This window comes from Pyrgilauda ruficollis, unplaced genomic scaffold (assembly GCF_017590135.1).
Source record: "Pyrgilauda ruficollis isolate IOZ18807 unplaced genomic scaffold, ASM1759013v1 scaffold97, whole genome shotgun sequence".
NCBI lineage: Eukaryota > Metazoa > Chordata > Aves > Passeriformes > Passeridae > Pyrgilauda > Pyrgilauda ruficollis.
Window position 1 is genome coordinate 60,764 of NW_024531821.1, and position 17,611 is coordinate 78,374.

A 17,611-nucleotide genomic window follows, 5' to 3' on the forward strand; every position below is an offset into this window, starting at 1 on the left:
GGTGTTTTGGCAATGTATTCAGGATGCCTGTTGGGATTTCAAAAGACAAGACAACCTTACAGGTTAAGGATGATCAGGTTGGTTTAACACAGTGAAGAAATGGCAGCTGTGAGTCCTTTGGGTGATAGAATGACAAGGTGAATTGCAGGGAGAGCTTTAGCAGAATATATGCTGACAAAAAGCTATTGAAAAGCAAATTATGTGCATAAGAAAGTATTAAGGAATACTTAGTAATACTAGCATTACTAATCAGCTTTAATTGTATGGTTAGTTTCATAAGGTTATCACACTGGATTGGCAGACCTTTTAGATGTCCCTGAAGCCACTGCAGAGGGCTGAAGTGCCAGTGAGATTTCAGTGAGCTTTGGAAAGATGGTAGGAAGGCAGCAGATGTTTAACTCACTCAGCTGAAGAAATTCTGCATAATTATAAAGCCCAAACTGACAGGAAACCTTCATTTTGTAAATTACAAAAATACCTAGTGGCAGCTCAAATTCTGTTTAACTGGCAGCTTAAAAACCAAACCTGCCTTGAGCTAGTTGCAGGGTCTCTCTCAGCAGCCCAAGCCTTTTTTTGGTGGTTTGTTTCTCCCACGACCTCTTTAAAAGGCAGTTTCTGGTCTTTGACCTGTATTACAGAGATCACCTCCTCTAATGCCTGCTTTGATACAAACTCTAAATTATATTGGATCTGAAAACTCAGTTAGATTTCAGGAAGTATGTAGGCAGAGAGCCTCTTAATTTTGTACTTTTTTTGCTTCCTGGCTGTTAAGTTTCTGTTAAATCTTGTAATGAAACACATTTTCTGTTTTTAAAAATTGGGGTTATTTTGGAAAGTCTCCTAGGACTGTCTCAGGGCTGAAGGAGATAATGCTTAAAGAGAGCTCTGTTACTGCACTTAGAGTGGTGCTTTTGGCAGGGTAATGTACAATTCTCTAAAAATTAAATAACTTGGATGGTTACCCAAGCAATCATCAGACCCACAAGGTGTTACTGAAGTTACTTTGCCTGTCCATCAGGAGTGTTAATTTGAGCTCTAGGTTCTAGCATGCTTCTCTCACAGTTGATTCAATTTTTTGTGAGCTCCTTTTGAAATTCTTAAAAAAAGTTTTAAAATTTAGTGTCCAGCTATGTACAAAAGAGAAACTGAGCTTAATTTCTGCATTGAGTGCCCTGGAGACGATATTGGCCTGTCCAGTGGTTTTATTTTGTTGTTTTTCTGTCTGTGGGAGTACAATGCTGATTTTAGGCCCAGGGAAAAAAAAACCCAACTTATTATGAAAATGGTAGTGGGCATGGCAGCTGTAGGTTTTGTGGTTAAAATATGGCAAGCAGTTTGTCTTTAGTCATATAATCAGCTAAACCAGTCTGTTTAGGTTGTTTTTTTCTGGTCTGTAGCTTTTCCTGCAGCTCTGGAGTGGCCTCAATGGAATTTCTTTGTGACATGTGGTGTTTTCTTCCTTGTTTCTGTTGAGTTCAGTGAGATAATCTAATACTTGTGATAAATGTTGTTTTCAGTGGGGGCTGATTTGATCCAAATCATTTATATTTGAAGTATTTAGGACTCAGACACCAAATACATCTGTTGTGCAGTATCTCTACAAAACAATATTAATAAGCTCAGAATGCTAGACAGCATTTCTTTTTCATCTTTATAATTGGTCTGATGGAAATGACTACTTTGTTGGCATTTTGATACTGTGTCATATGATGACTGACTAAACTGAATTTTTAACCTGCTAAATTTTGACTTACAACAAAACATTTGTTGGTAGAATTGTGGTATCCTGGCAGAATTTTTCAGGGGAGGACTGAAAATTGGTATCAGTGAGAGATGAAACTGCACTGGTTTTGCATGTTAAGATCCAGTCAACTGTGCACATATTGAATAACTTAAATAGAACTTTGAGTTCTAATTCTGCGCAATTTGTCCTGCAGCTAGGACAATCTCCGTTAAGAAGTGCCCTTCACTGGAACAGTGCAGTGAGTGATGTTCTTGAGCTGGCGTGGCACAAACATGAAATTTGTTCTTGCCTTTTTTTTGTACAGTCAAAACACATCCAGTGAAATGGAGAAGAGTTTGATGGGAGCTTAAACTTCTTACTGAGGTGGTCTGAAAGAAACCTGTGGGAGTTGGGATAACTATAAATGATTGTCCTCAGTGCTGGGCTGTTGCACAGGTGTGTGCTGGGTGTGAGTTCTCCCTGGATGAGGGGATGCTCTCCTGTTCCCGGGGCGATGCCAGGGCTTGGCCTCTCCTCCTGCTCCTCTGAAGGGTGGCTCGAGCAGATTCCTGTCACCATCTAGTGCCCAAATGAGCAACTGCGGGCTGAGCCTGTTAGAGACGGTGACAGAGCTCTGCGAGGAGGTGCCAGGGAGAGCTGGACTCACTCCCAGCCTGCCCTGAGACCGGCCCAGCGCTCAGCACTAAACCAGAATGACCTCACAACAACAGATCTCTGAACAGAAATTCTCCCAATAGATTTCTAGAAATAGATTTCTCCTAATAGAAATCACTATTGTATTCTGTGTGTTCCATGAGTAATGATTCTCTAGAGAGATACTGGTGTTAAGAAATGTGGTGTGTCCATTTTTCTATGAGCTGTATTTTTTTCCTCATTCTTGTATTTCTTTTGTGCATTAAGTGCTCTAGTCCCCTTGTTACCTTCTCACCATTCCAGTCTTACTGTATCTCCTTACTTGAATTTTGGAGAAGGAAAACACTGCAGTCCTATGGCTGATCTTTGGGATAAGTCTAGCATCAGTTTTAGATATTCAAATTTACTGTTATGCAGGTATTTTGCATTTCTGGCTTGATCCAGAATCTCTCAACAAACACACAGTTCTGAAGATTACAGCTTGGAGGGTGGACCTGGAAGAGGATGATCTCTGTATGCCAGGATTTTAAAGCTTTTGGTGGTAGTTTAACACAGAATATGACAGCTTCTGTACTGAACAATTCCTAGGCCCTGGAACAAAGAAATACTTTTCCTCACTTTCTTCAGGAGCTGTCTTTCCAAGATGCTATTCTAAAGATAGGTTGTGTTTGTTATTGGAATTCATGTTCCACTTAGGCTTATGATTTTTGATTCACATCCAGTGTTTTTTGAGTACTTTTTTCTTGTCCCTAAGCATCTGTTTTTGCATGTTGCTTTCATTTTACTTTCCTCTTGTTTTTCAAGTGTTGTCCATGAGTTGTAGGAAAACCTTTTCCTCAGGAGCTCTGCTTCCCATCGTGCTGTTAGGAGGCAGTGTTTGCTTTAAAATGACAGGGCTTCTTACATAGCGTGGTGTTTGTGCCTGGATTTGTTTGGTAGGTCTACAGAGGCTATAAAATTGTCCTTTTATCTTGATGTGAACTGATGTGAGGTCACACAGCAATAATTTTGTCCATTTACCTAAAGTACCATGGATATGTTGAAATCATAGACCTCTAGATCCTGCTGTCCTAGTGGTCACAGAACTGTTTACAGTTCCTCCTGTTTTTTCTTTAAAGACAAAAAAAGGAAGAAAAACACTTTATATGTGTTTGAAAATAAATCTCAGTGGTAGTTATGAGGTCTCTGGAAAGATTGCAGTTCTCAAACCTTAGAAAACTTTAGATACTGATCATTGCAAACAGAGCCCCTTGATCCCTCAAAGGAATGGCATTAAGGACTTGGGTAGTATTAGTTATGAGGTGTCTGGAAAGATTGCAGTTCTCAAACCCTTAGAAAACTTTAGATCATTGCAAACAGAGCCCCTTGATCCCTCAAAGGAATGGCATTAAGGACTTGGGAAGCTCCAAGATGAAATCCTTCTCTTTGATGTGAGCTGGATGTAGGTGTTAGAGAGGTGCAGATTGCTTTTGGGTAGGGAGAGATGTGGATGCTGTGTGGGATGCCAGGGGTGTTTGCAGTGCTGCATTGACTGATTTAATATCTTTTGGAAGCAAACTCCCTTTGCAGGAGTTTGGTTATATCTGTGTGGTGTTTGTGTGCTGTGTGTGACTTGGATGAACAAATTCTGCAGGAAGGTTCTGGTTTTTTGGGAATTCTGGGGAGAGCAAGGCTTTGTTATTGACTGGGCTCAAACCTCATGACACTTCAGGAATAACAAACTCTTACCACTTTCAAAGTTAAGCATTCCTTGCACCTTTAGGGACCAGATTCTCTCTTAACAAGAAGCTGAAATATGCATTGAATTTCACCTTTTCCCAAACTGCGTTTTTCTTCAGTAAAGGTCTGAGTGCTGCTCCCACAGCCAAGAGGATGCAACTGAATTTATTTGTGTGAGGAGAAATGTAGCAGAATTAGAGGAACAGCATATGATTTCTCACTTCTTTAAGTAAATGGTTTTTTTCTCTCATTAGAAAGGAGCTCTGTGGTTTCCTTAGATTATTTTTTTTTCAGAAGGCACTGCATTTTCAATTTTGGCTTACAAACCTGGGGCCCCTTTCTTGCAAAGTGTCAATATTTTTCAAACATAAGGATTAAACCATGTTGTGTGAGGTTATTGTCTAAAATATTGGGATGACTTTTTAATCAAAACATGATCCCCACCTGTAAGTGACTCTTAGTGTTAGAACCATCTCATCTTTGGCAGGTGCTGTGTTTCAAGTGGGCTCTGCTGCAGGGAGCTCTTTGGGAATCATCTCTGCAGCTCTGCTGGTCACACACCAGCAGCTTTTTTGTTAAGGAAACCATTTTAGGTGCTTCTTAAGATAACAAAAGAGCTTGTGTAGTGGTAATGAGGGCTATGGCATCAAATAGCAGTCTTGACTAAACTATAATTCTGTTTATTCTGCTGGAATGGCTGTGTGAGGGGAGAGGCTGTGACAAACTGCAAAGAGTGAGCAGCTCAGGGCAGGGAATGGTGGTGCTCAGGGCAGGGAATGGTGGTGCTCAGGGCAGGGAATGGTGGTGCTCAGGGCAGGGATGGTGGTGCTCAGGGCAGGGATGGTGGTGCTCAGGGCAGGGATGGTGGTGCTCAGGGCAGGGCTGTGCTCTGAAGCCCATCCCTGCTCTGAGTGCACAGCTGGAGCCCGGGCTGTGCAGTGGGATGGGATTGCCACAGGAGGGAGATGCTGGCCTGCATTGGGAGCTTGGCAGCTCCACTAGTGCTCACCTTTCCTGAGCAGCTCCCTGAGTTTACAGCTATATTTACAGCTGAATTAAATATTCAGTGTTTCTCGGAGTAGTTTTTGTGTGCTGTTAGTAGGCAGTGTTCTATAGAAAGTAAAGTGGAGCCTTTTTCTATAGGTGTTTCAGTTACTGTTTTTGAAAGGCAAATAGAACACCTTCAGCAGGAATGCTGTCACTTGTCACAGGCTGCATTAATTATGCTATGAGGGGGTAAGCATACATTTAAAGTTACTTTAACTCCCACAAAAACTTGTGCAGTTAGCCAGCTCAAATTTATATGCTGAAAGCTGGTGAAACTATATTCAGGGATCATTTTTATAAAAGACTGATCTAGATTTATATAAGTCTAAGTTGATAAACTGAAATTCTCCACTGTAAAATAGTCACTCACTGCTATGTTTCAGATTTGGGTTGGGGATCAGGCAGCCACATCTTGCCTATGTGAATGTCATCTTGGTGTCATTTTTTGGTTGAACAAGGTTTCTTTGGAGTTGTGTGTAAGGTAAGGCACCTTTGTAGAAGTGCAGAGCTCTGAGAGACTCCTGGGTTTGGCTCCTCTGTGGCAGAACTTGATGCTGCTGAAGGTCTCAGAATCTTTTTCCATCTCAGACTTTGGATGATATAATATTTCTGGTGTTAGTGACCACTCATAGGAGAGTTTAGGACTTCTGCTGGAGGCCCATGGATGAATCTGATTGGACAGCACATCTTTTCTGTGTGACATTCTCGATTTTCTCCAGCTGCTTAATCTGCAGTGTAATAATTATTCTGATTAAGGCATTACAGGACTTCCATGTCAGCAAGCCAGGGCATGTCTCTTGATATATTTTGGGCCACATATAAAATCAGTGCAATAGTCTACTTGTGTCTTTTGTTGAAGATGATAATTTCAAGCATAGAAGACAAGACACTGACTGAAATACAGGTCCACATTCTCCAGCACAAAATGACAGCCTGCAGAAAGAAGTGCTGCTTGCCAGGATTGGGTTGGTTGCTTAGCAATGAGCTATTTATCTGCAAAGGGACCCAGAAAAGGGATCAGGATGGTTTGAAAACATAGTTTGAATAAAGGAGCTTTTAAAGTCAGCAGAGTTTAACAGTTTTGCTGTGAAATTCAAAATGAGGAGGCTCTGCTGCAGCTCTGATTTGTGAGTTGAAGTTGGCAGGATTATTTAAGGCTTGGCCTCTCCTGCCTCACAGCCTGCAGGCTGTGGCACTGAGTGTGCAAGTCAGCGAGACGTGAGAAGCTGATGAATGCTGGTGATCCTTGAGGAAACCCTGGAGCATTCAGGGTTTGTCCATCACATGGACACCTTGAGTTGTGTGAAGAGTTTCTCTTCCAGCTTCCATTCACCTTGAGCATTGACTCAATTTGTCACTTGCAATATTAAGTGCTGACTTGATTATTTCAAGAAAAGATAAGGATCCAGCTATGCTCCAGGCTGAACTGATGATTTCCTAAGCAGAGTTAAACCTTAGTGTGAGACTATGGTCTTGGTGAGGATCTGAGTTCAAAGTACAACATTAAATTGCAGCACCAGAAAAGTGAGTTCATGGTTAACTGTGGCCTCCTGTGGAAAATGCTTTCAGATGATCAGGATTTACTTGGGGTGGGTTGCAGGTGACTGATTTGTATCTGTGTCTCTGCTGTAACACTGGTTGCTGCAGCAGAGACTTAAGATCATGTGAGAGGTGAGCAGCCATGTCACTACAGCTGTTCTCTAAGTTATGACTGATTTCAGCCTTGCCAATTGTTCAAATTTCAGGTGATCTTTGTATTCGGGACATCTGAGAAGGGATATAGATGCAGCACAAATCCATATTGGTGGTTAATCTCTGTGCAGCCAGTGCATGGAACACCAAGCTGCTGGTATCAGCCAAAGCTAAAAATATGCCAGAAATGCAGTTGCAATCAATTATCTCTGCCTTTTGATTTGCAAATATTGTCTTTAGTTTATGGTGGATTATTTTAAAAAAGGTGTCATTTAGAAAGAACTTCCAGCTAGAGCAGAAACCCCATTTTGCAGTTTATTTACTAAATGTGAAACACCAAGTCAGTCCTTGTTCCTTGTGTGCTTCCAGGTGGGTTTTCAAGCAGCTCTATGACAAAGGCCTGGTGTATAGAGGGGTTAAGGTCATGCCTTTTTCAACTGCATGTAACACCCCCCTGTCCAACTTTGAATCCCATCAGAACTACAAGGTAAGTTGCAATCAGATTTCTCTTCTGTTTGAACTTGAAAAGCTTTAGCACTTTTTGCTTGGTGGTACCTAAACATGTCATTATACTCCAAATTGGTAGTAAAAATCTAGGTAAAGGGGTTAATTTTGATAGTATTTTGCTGTATTAGTTTGTATCACTTGATCTTAGAGTTCTTTCTTGGTTATTACTTACAGATATTTAAAGTACACACTTTCTTTGTTGTAGTAAACTCTTCCCTCTCTGTGCTCTCAAGGCTTTATTGCAGTGGTAAATTTTCGTGCTGAATTTTCAGAGGAGAGCTGCAGCTGTCCCTGTCTGTGCACATCTGAAAAGAATAGGGTCTTTGGCAGGGTTTGAATCTTCTGAGAGGAGATTTGTAGGGATTGTCAAAGACTCTGTAGCTGTAGGATAATGATTCGTCTAAGAATCATCAATTTACATTGGGAAACACCAGAAAATGTTCTACCTAATATAATGCAGGGTTTACTGTGGTTTACAAAATGTTCCTTTAAAAATGAGTGACAAGATGAAGCAAGTGCAGCTTCTCACTTGCAACAAACTCATGTTCATGTATGTCAAGGCAGAACTTGTGTCCCAATTTTCCAAATTCCACATTAGTTTGTAGATAGAGGTTTTGTATCCCTTCCAGTCCTGACCCAGGCCTCCATATCCTTGTATTGTAAATCTTCCACTTGCATTGTGAGAGCAGAGAGCTAGCACAGATTGTACATCTGGTCTCTCTATCTTGCCTAAAAAAGGCCAATTTTCTGGCCAAAAATAGTGTTTTTAAAATAAATGTTTAAATAGACTTGGAGTACAATGCAGCCCACAGATACCAGAGAGATACCAGAGCTTTCAGTGTTGCTGAGGGGTATTTATACTGAAGAAAAAACGATTTGTGATGTATGAAAGAGAGATTTGCAAAGATGTCTTGATATTTGTGCCTGTCTGACAACTGAAATAATTACTTTTCTTGCCCTTATTGGCTGGCATTTCACACAGGCTCAGATAAATGAGCTTTCTTTAGAACAAAGACTTTTTTGGAGGGTTGGTGTGTATGTGTATCTATGTTTTCTTTCTCCATAAAGCTTGAAGCACTTTTCTTGAGTCTTAATGAAATATTTAGATGCTGTTTCTTACCCCAGAGCCAGAGGTGTGTGTGGGTGGGATGACGCTCTGCCACTCCATGCAAAAATTACCTTTCTCATCTGCCAGAAATGGTGTTTGGAAGTTGTGGGTCTGTGAGCTGACAGGATTTATTGTTGGTGAGCGCAGTCATTTCTGAGTGTTAGGCAGCTGTTGCCTGTCTTACAGTGGAAAGCTGCCCTTGGCTGCTGTTTATTGATCCTCTGAGAGCTGGGACACGGATCAGAAGCACAAGAAGCATGTTCAGAACCAGAGCTGGGTGTGCAAGGCACACCTGGGTTATCAGTGCCAGCAGCTGGTATTGCATTAAACTGAAGAAACGGTGTCTGCAGGTGGAATTCTACCAGCTAAAACACTACACAACATCATTACCTGTCAACCTGGATGGTATTTCTTATGCTTTGCCAGTTGTTTTTATCTCCTTGGTGAGATCAGTGCTTCAGAAAGCAAAGTGAGGAGCCTGCAGTGCTCGGTACCGCCAGAACCCAGAGCTCCATCTCTGCCTGGTATTGAGCCTGGGCCATGGGTTATGTAATATTTATGTTTTACTGTTGACTGCACCAGATGTTCACAGAAAACTCCCTCTGGAGCAGCCCTCAGCTCAGACATAAATAGCTGCCTGTCCCATGATGCCATTAACTGTTCCATGATGCTGGATGGAAACCAGAGCGCCTCGCACGAGACGTGCCGAGGCCACAGGACCTATTTTAGGGCTTAGGGTCGGGGTGCATGGCACCCTCTGAGCTGGCATGTGGAATTTCGTTGGGAAAATTTCACATTTGCAGGGCTAGACTTGCTTTTACAAGCAGCTTTTCATCATATGTAAAATGTGAAGTGACTGAATAGGGTTGTAGTTTGCTGAAAGAAAAACTTCTTTTCAGGGCATTTTTAGGACTCATTGGAAGGTGAAGTTTTATAGAGTAGCTGACAAAGGTCTCCTTCCCTGAGGTTTTTTTACTCTTAAACATTGACATATTCTTGTTTTTAAGTACCCCAAATGTTTTTCCCCCCTTGTTAACAACAGCTTCTTAATTGGAGATGAATTGTTTACGTGATGGCTGTTCTTCCTAATCCCTGGCTGCAGAACAAAATGTGGAAAAGGCTTTATTTAGCAGTATCTGAGAAGCTGCTGATTTTCCTGACTCTTGAGATTGCTTCTAAACTTCAAAAATAGGGTTGTAAGAGGTGCCTATAGGACCTGCGCTTGTCTTTCTTCAGTATTTTGGCAGCAAATCCCCCAAATCTGCCTGCTAATGGGAGATTTTGACCCTGTGGCCTTGTTGGACTGGCAGACTGCACTGTTGTAATGAGGAACTCAGTGACTGGTGCTCTATTCTGACTTTAATGCTGCCACTTCACCTTTTACATCACAGATGAACATAGCATGTTAAATTGTTTTTCAGGATGTTCAGGATCCTTCAGTGACCGTGAGCTTCCCACTGGAAGAAGATCCAAGTGTTTCTCTTGTTGCCTGGACCACGACTCCCTGGACCTTGCCCAGCAATCTGGCCCTTTGTGTTAACCCAGAGCTGCAATATGTAAAACTGAGAGGCAAGTGTTGAACACCTCTTCCTTCAGTGCCTATGGATATGTACTTGTGTTTTCTATTTTAGACTGGTTTATGTTAAATTTACAGAACTTTTCTGGGGCTGAACCAGCGATAGTTTGAAGGATAAGATCCATTTTGGATGTGGCTGATGATTTCCAGTTGCTCTGCTCTTGTTATTTAACATTAATTGAGAGGACTATTCCTTACAAAATACTGATAGATGAAATAAAGAATAATTAAAAAAAAGTTCTGTGTGTTTGTAGTCTTTAATTATACCTTCACCTACAGACACCTCTCCCCCTTTTTTTTTTTTATAAGTAAAATAGTGAGTAGGAATTTCCAGTTTCAGCATAACCACATGAATCTGTTGTCTGTTAAACATGAGGTCGTGCAGGACTTTGCAGTGAACTCCACGTGTTTGGGTTTTCTTTCTTTGAAGAGAACTAAGTATGTTTCAGTTTTCAAAAGTTTTAACATAAATTTGGTCATCTTGAAAAGAAATACTAGGTATTTTCAAAAATAACCTCACTTTCCTGAGATGCTGAGTTGGGTTTGGATGTCTCTGGCTCACTGCTATAGGACAGTGATCCTGAGCTGGCTGGGTAGCAACCTGAATAAAATTTGTCACTGAAATTAGGAAATCAGGGTGGTTTGGGATGGAAAATGAGTTTTCTTCATAACATTTCACTAATTTTTCATGTTAACTTCCTTTGTTGGCGTCTACTTCTTTTATAAAGAAATGCAAGCATGTAATTGAAATAGCTAATCTCAGGAAGGCTGCATGAAGTGCTATCATTATCTTACTACTTAATAATATTGATTTTATGCAGTCATTGTCCATCTTCCAATAATTTCCCTCTGTTTCAGTTACAATTTACTGAAACTTCTTAATTGCTTTTTTATTTGACTCAACAATAATAGACAAGGATTTCTACCTCTGCAACAACAAAACACACTGAAAATCAGTGGCCTGGGTTTTATCCTGTGGTTTCTGTTTAAACTTAGCCTTTGGAAAGTGTTCCTTAACTGGCTGTGTGGGGAGGAAATAGCTGGAAAGTAGTAAAGGATTATTCTGGGCAGTTTTATTGTTACAATATCTTGCATATATTGAAAGGTTTCATAATGGTGCAAATGAGGGGATTAAACTGAGATTTGTGAAACTCCTGTTTTATTTTATATTCTAGATAAAGCCACAGGGAAGATTTACATTTTGATGGAGTCCAGGCTGGTGGCACTGTACAAATCTGACAGTGAATATCAGATACTTGACAGGCAAGTACATGAATTATTATACTTGCTAGCTTTCAGTTTTTTTCTAGATCAGAAGTTAAATGTTGTTAAGAAGATGGATTTCCCTGCATCTGTGTTTATATTGCAGAAATCTATAAAAGGAATTGAAATTTGCTGGAACAAATTGGTCTTGTATGTGAAGCTGCAAAGAGAAAATGTTTCATTGGGTCCTTGTCTTGTGGTGGGGAAAAAAGGTTCCATTGTCCACCCCCTCTCCTCCTTTGTGTTTACATTAAGGTAAAAGTTTGAGAAAATGCTGGAGGTGTGGTCCAGATGCTGTCTTCTACACATTATGTAAAGATTTAAAGGGAAATGGGCAAAACAATCCCATTGTTTTTAGCAAATAAATATTACTTCTCTAATTAGTGACAGTCATTGCTTTCTGCAGGGTGCGTATTCATCTTGATTAGGTGGAAAAAGAGGAATTATTTAAGAAGTCAGACTGGGCAGGGGGTGCAGGTATTGAATTCTATAGATCTTTTAGACAAAATGTCTGTCTTGGCATCTCTTAAACTTTTGTATAAACCAGCAGCCTGTTAAAGAGGTCAAATACAACAAATATTTGATTGCTCACTTTATTCAAACAGAAAACCCTACAAAACCCCACATATCCACAATAAAAAAAGTAAAGACTGGAAATGCTTTTGAGAGTAACACCCCTTCTTCACTGGCGTCAGTTATTTCTATTTTTGTCTTTTTATCAAGCAGTTGAAAGCTTTAAATTGAAAAAATAGAGGATATTTCAGCTAAGCACTTGCATGTAATCATTAAATTAGGGAAATACAGAGCAGGAATGTTTAAGATGTTTCCTGTTCTGATGGCTCATACTGTGACAGCTGAATAATTTTATATTTTCTGCATTGATTTCTGCCCTTCCCCCCTCTATGAGAATGCTCTTAATCTGTCACTTGGTCTGTACCAATTTAAGCTGGTGTTCAGTTTCTGAAGATGATGTTCAGTGCTCTCATTCTTCAGGCTTGGCTGAACTTCTGATCTCTGGAGTTTTTTCCTCCCCTCTGAGTCATCAGTGGAACCACTGAACAGTGTCACTGCCAGGAGCCCACTGGGAATTTTCTTTTGGTTTGATACTGAATTAACAACAACTTTCTCTTGAAGTGGTGGTGTATCCTCCAGTTCCAGTATTTGTGTGTATTGGAATGATAAAGTGTCAAAGCTCTCACTAACATTAAGCTGCTTGCTTGCTATCTAAGCTGGCAAGTCAGCCCCAAAAATTTTGGCTTTCTTTGGCTTGTTCTTGACAAATTCACATTGTATGTTCTTTAGCACTTCTCTTATGAAAGACTCTCCATCACTTGAAGTTGAATCAGGTTGTTAGACCTGTCTCAGTGGTTTTTAGGTCCAGCAGTGCTTCAGTTCTCTTGGGAAATACAGATACTCTGTTCCTTTTTGGTCTTTTGAAACCTGTTCAGAGTGTCTAAAAACGTCTATCAAAACCATTTTATGTTCTTAAGTATTTTTCAATACATTTGCTTTGGGCTTAAAAAAGAAGCAAGCTAGCTCATATATTAAATTTGTTGATCTGTTGTCTTTTGTTTCCAAATTCTTCTTTTAATGCAATACTACAAATTTAACTTCAGTGTGACTGCAGTCATTCTATACCAGGAATGCCCAGAACATTTTGGCCTTCTTGTGATGTGGTGTCTTCATCAGAAATTTGAAGAGTCTGCTCTTTAAGGCAATCATACCTATTTCAGGTGTTGTATTTATGTTCCTGACTAATGGTATTTCTAACACCACCACTCACCCCCTCCAATCTCTTATTATTTTTTAAATTTCCCTTTTTTTTTAAACCTCTGCCCGTCTATAAGGGTGCTAGCAAATCTCTTTGCAGAGCAGTATATTTTACTTCTTTTTGTATTAGTGTTATGGTCTCTTTTCAGGCTGATTTCGTTTCTGGTTTTGGTCATGCTCCAGTTTTTCTGTTATGTAATAATTAATGTTCTCAAATGTGAAATGTGAGACAATTAAAAGGTAGCTGGCAGTTGAATGGATCTGTGAAAGATTTAGATCTACGAGTATCTACGTTCATGGAAATGAACTTCACCACTTCTGCTCTTAATCTTTTTCTTTAGCTCACTTTTAAATTCTCAAGCAGTCAGGCCCTTGAGGGAGAAATTGATGCAACTTAATCTATAGCAGGCATCAGGCTGGGGTCAGGGAATGGTCTGAGGAAAATGTTCAGTGTCTGAAGTCCCCTGAACTGGCTGCTGGGCACTTACGAGTTGGGCTGGGTGTGTTGCCCCAATTTTGGCCATCGAGTGCCTTGTTTTATTTAGCACTGGTAGGATGTGATTGTTGAGCATTTCCATCCTCTTGTGTTAGATTTCAGTCCTTTGGTATATTAGGCATTTAATTTCTTAACACTGTTTTTCCTCGTTGTCTCTTTTTGGATTCTAAAGAATGCAAACCAGAGATTTCTGATCTCCTGAGAGTGAAGGATTGCTGAAGTGATTTTAAACAAATGTTACTACTATAACTTAGGTCACAAGAAGGTACCACTGTATAAATTTTCAACCTGAAGTTCAGGACTTTGACAAACAAAATATTTCAGATCTCAAAATTAAAATCAGGAATGTGGTCCACAACCTTTACCTTTCTCTGACTTATGTTAAATAAGAATATAACTTCTTGTTTTTTAAAGCCAATTCTGGTGCTTCACATTCTGTATCTGAGCATTCCCACATCTGCGTGCCTGAGCACTGGGATGCTTTTCTCTCATCTGATCCTGATTAAGCACCTCAAACATTCCTAAGGCTGTTTGTAATATTAAAACATATAAACCATCTGCAAAGCTGGGGCTTGAAATAGAAATCTCTCCTATTCCTAGAGGATATTGTGTGTGCTGAGCTGAGGAGTTGTGCTCTTGAACTTGGCAGTAAATGCTTCTGCAGGTCCTTCCTGTGCAGTGAACAGCTTTGCAAAGTCCTCCACTTTGAAGGAGTCAAGTGTTTTATGGTTTGGCCATTGTTTGGAAGTTGTAGGTCAAGGACAGAGTGGGGAGAGACCACAGCTGGGACACAGTCAGAGAGCCAGCCCATCTATTACATTAAGTTATGTTTTAGTGGATTTTCCCCCTGAAGTTGGACGATTTAAGCACTTTCAGGGGAGTTCTGAGCTGCAAATCCCAACCTGATCACTGCCTTTGTCAGCTGCCGTCAGGGCCTGAAGGGAGCCAGGCTCCATCCCTGCCTCCCATGCCTTGTCTGGCTCAGCTGGGTCTCAGCCAGTCCTGTCTGTGTTGGGTCATTCCCTGAGATGCCTGTGGAGAGTTTGGATGCTCAGTGTAGAATAAGGAATGAGGCATCTGAGCTTCACAAGCTGCAATACCGTGTGCCACTGTCTTCTGTACATAAAACTTCAGGTGTTTTGGATCATTATTTCGTGCTCTTGGACATGCTGAGCTATAGGGCTTTCTTGTTATGATTGCTGTGTTTTATCCAGAAGATTCTTGCCCAGTTTTACCATAAGGAACTTGTCATTAATACTTAATTCATTTATTAATTTACATTGATTATTTGACTGAAGTCCATCAGGTACAAGTTGTTGACTGGTAGCAGAGATGCATGAAAAGACATTGTTTTTTGTCCAAGTTACCACAGAGATGGGAAGTAAACTTAAGGAAATTATTTTCATCCTCTGAAATCAAATTCTGTCAGGGAGGTAAAGAAGCAAATAGGAAAAAAAACCAGTTTTCAAGTTGTTAATTTATGTTCTTGTAAATCTTTCTCCGCAGGTTTCCTGGTATTGTTCTTAAAGGCAAGAAATACAAACCACTCTTCGAATATTTTATTCAGGTAAGATGAACCAGTTTGGTGTTTGATACAGGATAGAAAGACAAAAATAAAACTCATTCTGAGTATTCCTTGTTTATATTATAAAAAGATCTTAGGTTCTAATAACAAACTCTAGATTGTCTTAAAGTACTTAAAATTCTAGTGAAAGTTTGAAAAACAGTGTTGACTTTTTTCTCTAATTTTTTTCCTTTAAGTTTTAAATATACTCAGATGGATGATAAATAGAAGTTTGATTTCAGATTGCAGAGAAACTTCAATACGTATTAACAAGTACATATTAACCAATATTCTCTCCTTTTCTCATCTGGTGAGTGTTGTGTACCTCCTAAGTCCACCTTTGTTTTCACAAGGGATAACAATCACAGACAGTTTCCCACTGAAGAATTAAAAGCCTTTGCTAAAAACCTACTGATGTACCAGATTTATCTGGGTGCAGCTTTTAAGCACTGCATTAGGTCTGGCTCAGAGATGATAAAAGAATATGTAGCAATAGGAGAGTGCCTAGGGAATTTTTCTTTTTTTTTTTTAACTGATTAAAAACTGGTTATATTTTTCAAAGAGGAGAGGTGCAGCACTGCTGGCCAGGCAGCTGGGAACTCTGTAAGGGATTTGGTCATTTGAGACACTTCCTGTTCTGAAAGATGTGCAGGAGTCAGCAAAGGTGGGAAAACCTCTGTAGGGGGTAAGCTCTGATATTTCTAGAGGAAAGTCAAACACAGCTGAATCTGGAATATTGGACTGTGCATCTGAGGGCTGGAATGGATAAATTTTGTGAGTCCTGCTGTACTTGTAAGGAGCAGATGGGGGCATCTACAAATTTTTCTTTAGAATGGAGATCTTATCTCAAAATAGCTCCCTTCAGAACAAGCCAAACCTAATATTTTATAACACATTTGGTTCAGCTGTGACTCCAGTAATTTTTGTTTTTACTATTTTTGTTTTAAGGAATAGTAAATAACCCTTTATTTTTCATTATCTGTATACTGAACACTCTGAAAATTGTCAGATCTTTTCTTAGCAAATTTTTTCTGGATTTTCTCTCCTCTGTGTTTTTAGTTGGTATTTACCATGCCCTTATTCTCTGGAGGAAATACGGAAAATGTGTGACTATAATAGCAAACTTTTTATTTAATTCAGAGGTATAGGGGACATAAAAAATGCAGGGAAACTTCTGTACCTTTCTTGGTTGTGTCCTCACTTTCAGGAGTGTATTGATTTGCAGTCTGTTAAGCACAGAACTGTGTGAAGATCTGTGGCTTGAAGAGTAATTGACTTGGAGGCCTTCTGGAGAGGTGTGAGATTTAATCACACTTGACACTCTTTAAATGAAGTACACAGGTGTCTGGGCTATGGGAAGTCATTAAGTCATGTTAGGGATGTCACATTTTACTGTGTCACTGATTTTTGATGCAGTTCTTTCCTCTTTTGTGTGGCTCGTGGCTCTGCCAGGTTCTGAGCAACTCTGTTTTGCTGTGTGTGTAAGTATATGTCTATAAAAATAGAAATATCTATATAAAATGGTATTTTTGTGTTACAGTGCAAAGAAAGAGGTGCCTTTACTGTGGTAGTGGATGGTTATGTGAAGGAGGAGGAAGGCACAGGAGTTGTCCATCAGGCTCCCTATTTTGGTGCTGTAAGTATCAACTACACTGTAGTGTACCTGTAATGTTAATTTTGGCCAGCACACATTGCTTGGCTTTCCAGCTCCTGGGGACTCTCTCAGGGTGATTGTTCAACAATCTTCCCATTTGCTGCTTAAAAATCTAAGAATATCGTGTAGCTTTGTATTCTCATGAGCTCTTCCACTTAGGGCCTGTGCTAGGCTGGAGATTTTTGTGTCCCACTCTGGGGTTTGTGTTGTGGTATGTGAGCTGAACTCACCACTGGGTCTTCTGGGTGTCATTGAGCTCAGCTTTTCTCAGAGTCTGAAGTTGGAGCTTTGGGAAGGGCTGATCTGTAGCATTGGTAGTGAAAACTGGCTTTGCTAAGTGGTGATTTTGGTTGGGAACAGCAGTTCTGCTCAGCACACTGCCCCTCTTCAGTGTTTCAGTTTCATTACTCACTGGGCTTTTAGAGAATGAGAAAATGCTTTCACTGCTTTTGTCCTGAGACTTCATCCCTTGGTGTGAAAGGATTTTGTTGCACTCCATTCTTTTTTTTTTTTTCTGTCTTTATTGTCCCTTCCCTCAGTCTGTTCTTTTTTAAGGCTAAGAGGAATAATTTGTCATGGATTTAATTATTTCAGTTTTTAGACACTTGAATTAAATGCATTAGTTTAGGCTCATTGTCCTTTTTGGAGAGTGTCCTGTCTTCAGCCATTATTCAAAGATGCCCTCAAAAAACTTGCAGTGCCTAGCAATTAGCAATCCCTGGACCACGAGCTCTGTCATAATTTCCAGAGAAACTTGGCATTGGCAACAGACCTCTTTGTATTCATGTGAAATAGCCCATCCTCTTCCATCCTTTTCCCCCTGCATTTTGCTGAAGGG

At 40.1% G+C, this 17,611-nt stretch overlaps 1 protein-coding gene across 1 annotated transcript in view; it reads left to right on the forward strand.

Annotated features, from left to right (window-relative positions):
• The window catches only part of IARS1 (isoleucyl-tRNA synthetase 1), an 84,680-nt gene that overhangs the window by 4,768 nt on the left and 62,301 nt on the right, over nt 1-17,611 (forward strand). Inside the window, exons 5-9 of the mRNA XM_041490009.1 lie at nt 7,205-7,322; nt 9,872-10,019; nt 11,202-11,289; nt 15,062-15,122; nt 16,660-16,755. Coding sequence (XP_041345943.1) covers nt 7,205-7,322; nt 9,872-10,019; nt 11,202-11,289; nt 15,062-15,122; nt 16,660-16,755 — 511 coding nt within the window. The remainder of the gene's footprint in view (nt 1-7,204; nt 7,323-9,871; nt 10,020-11,201; nt 11,290-15,061; nt 15,123-16,659; nt 16,756-17,611) is intronic.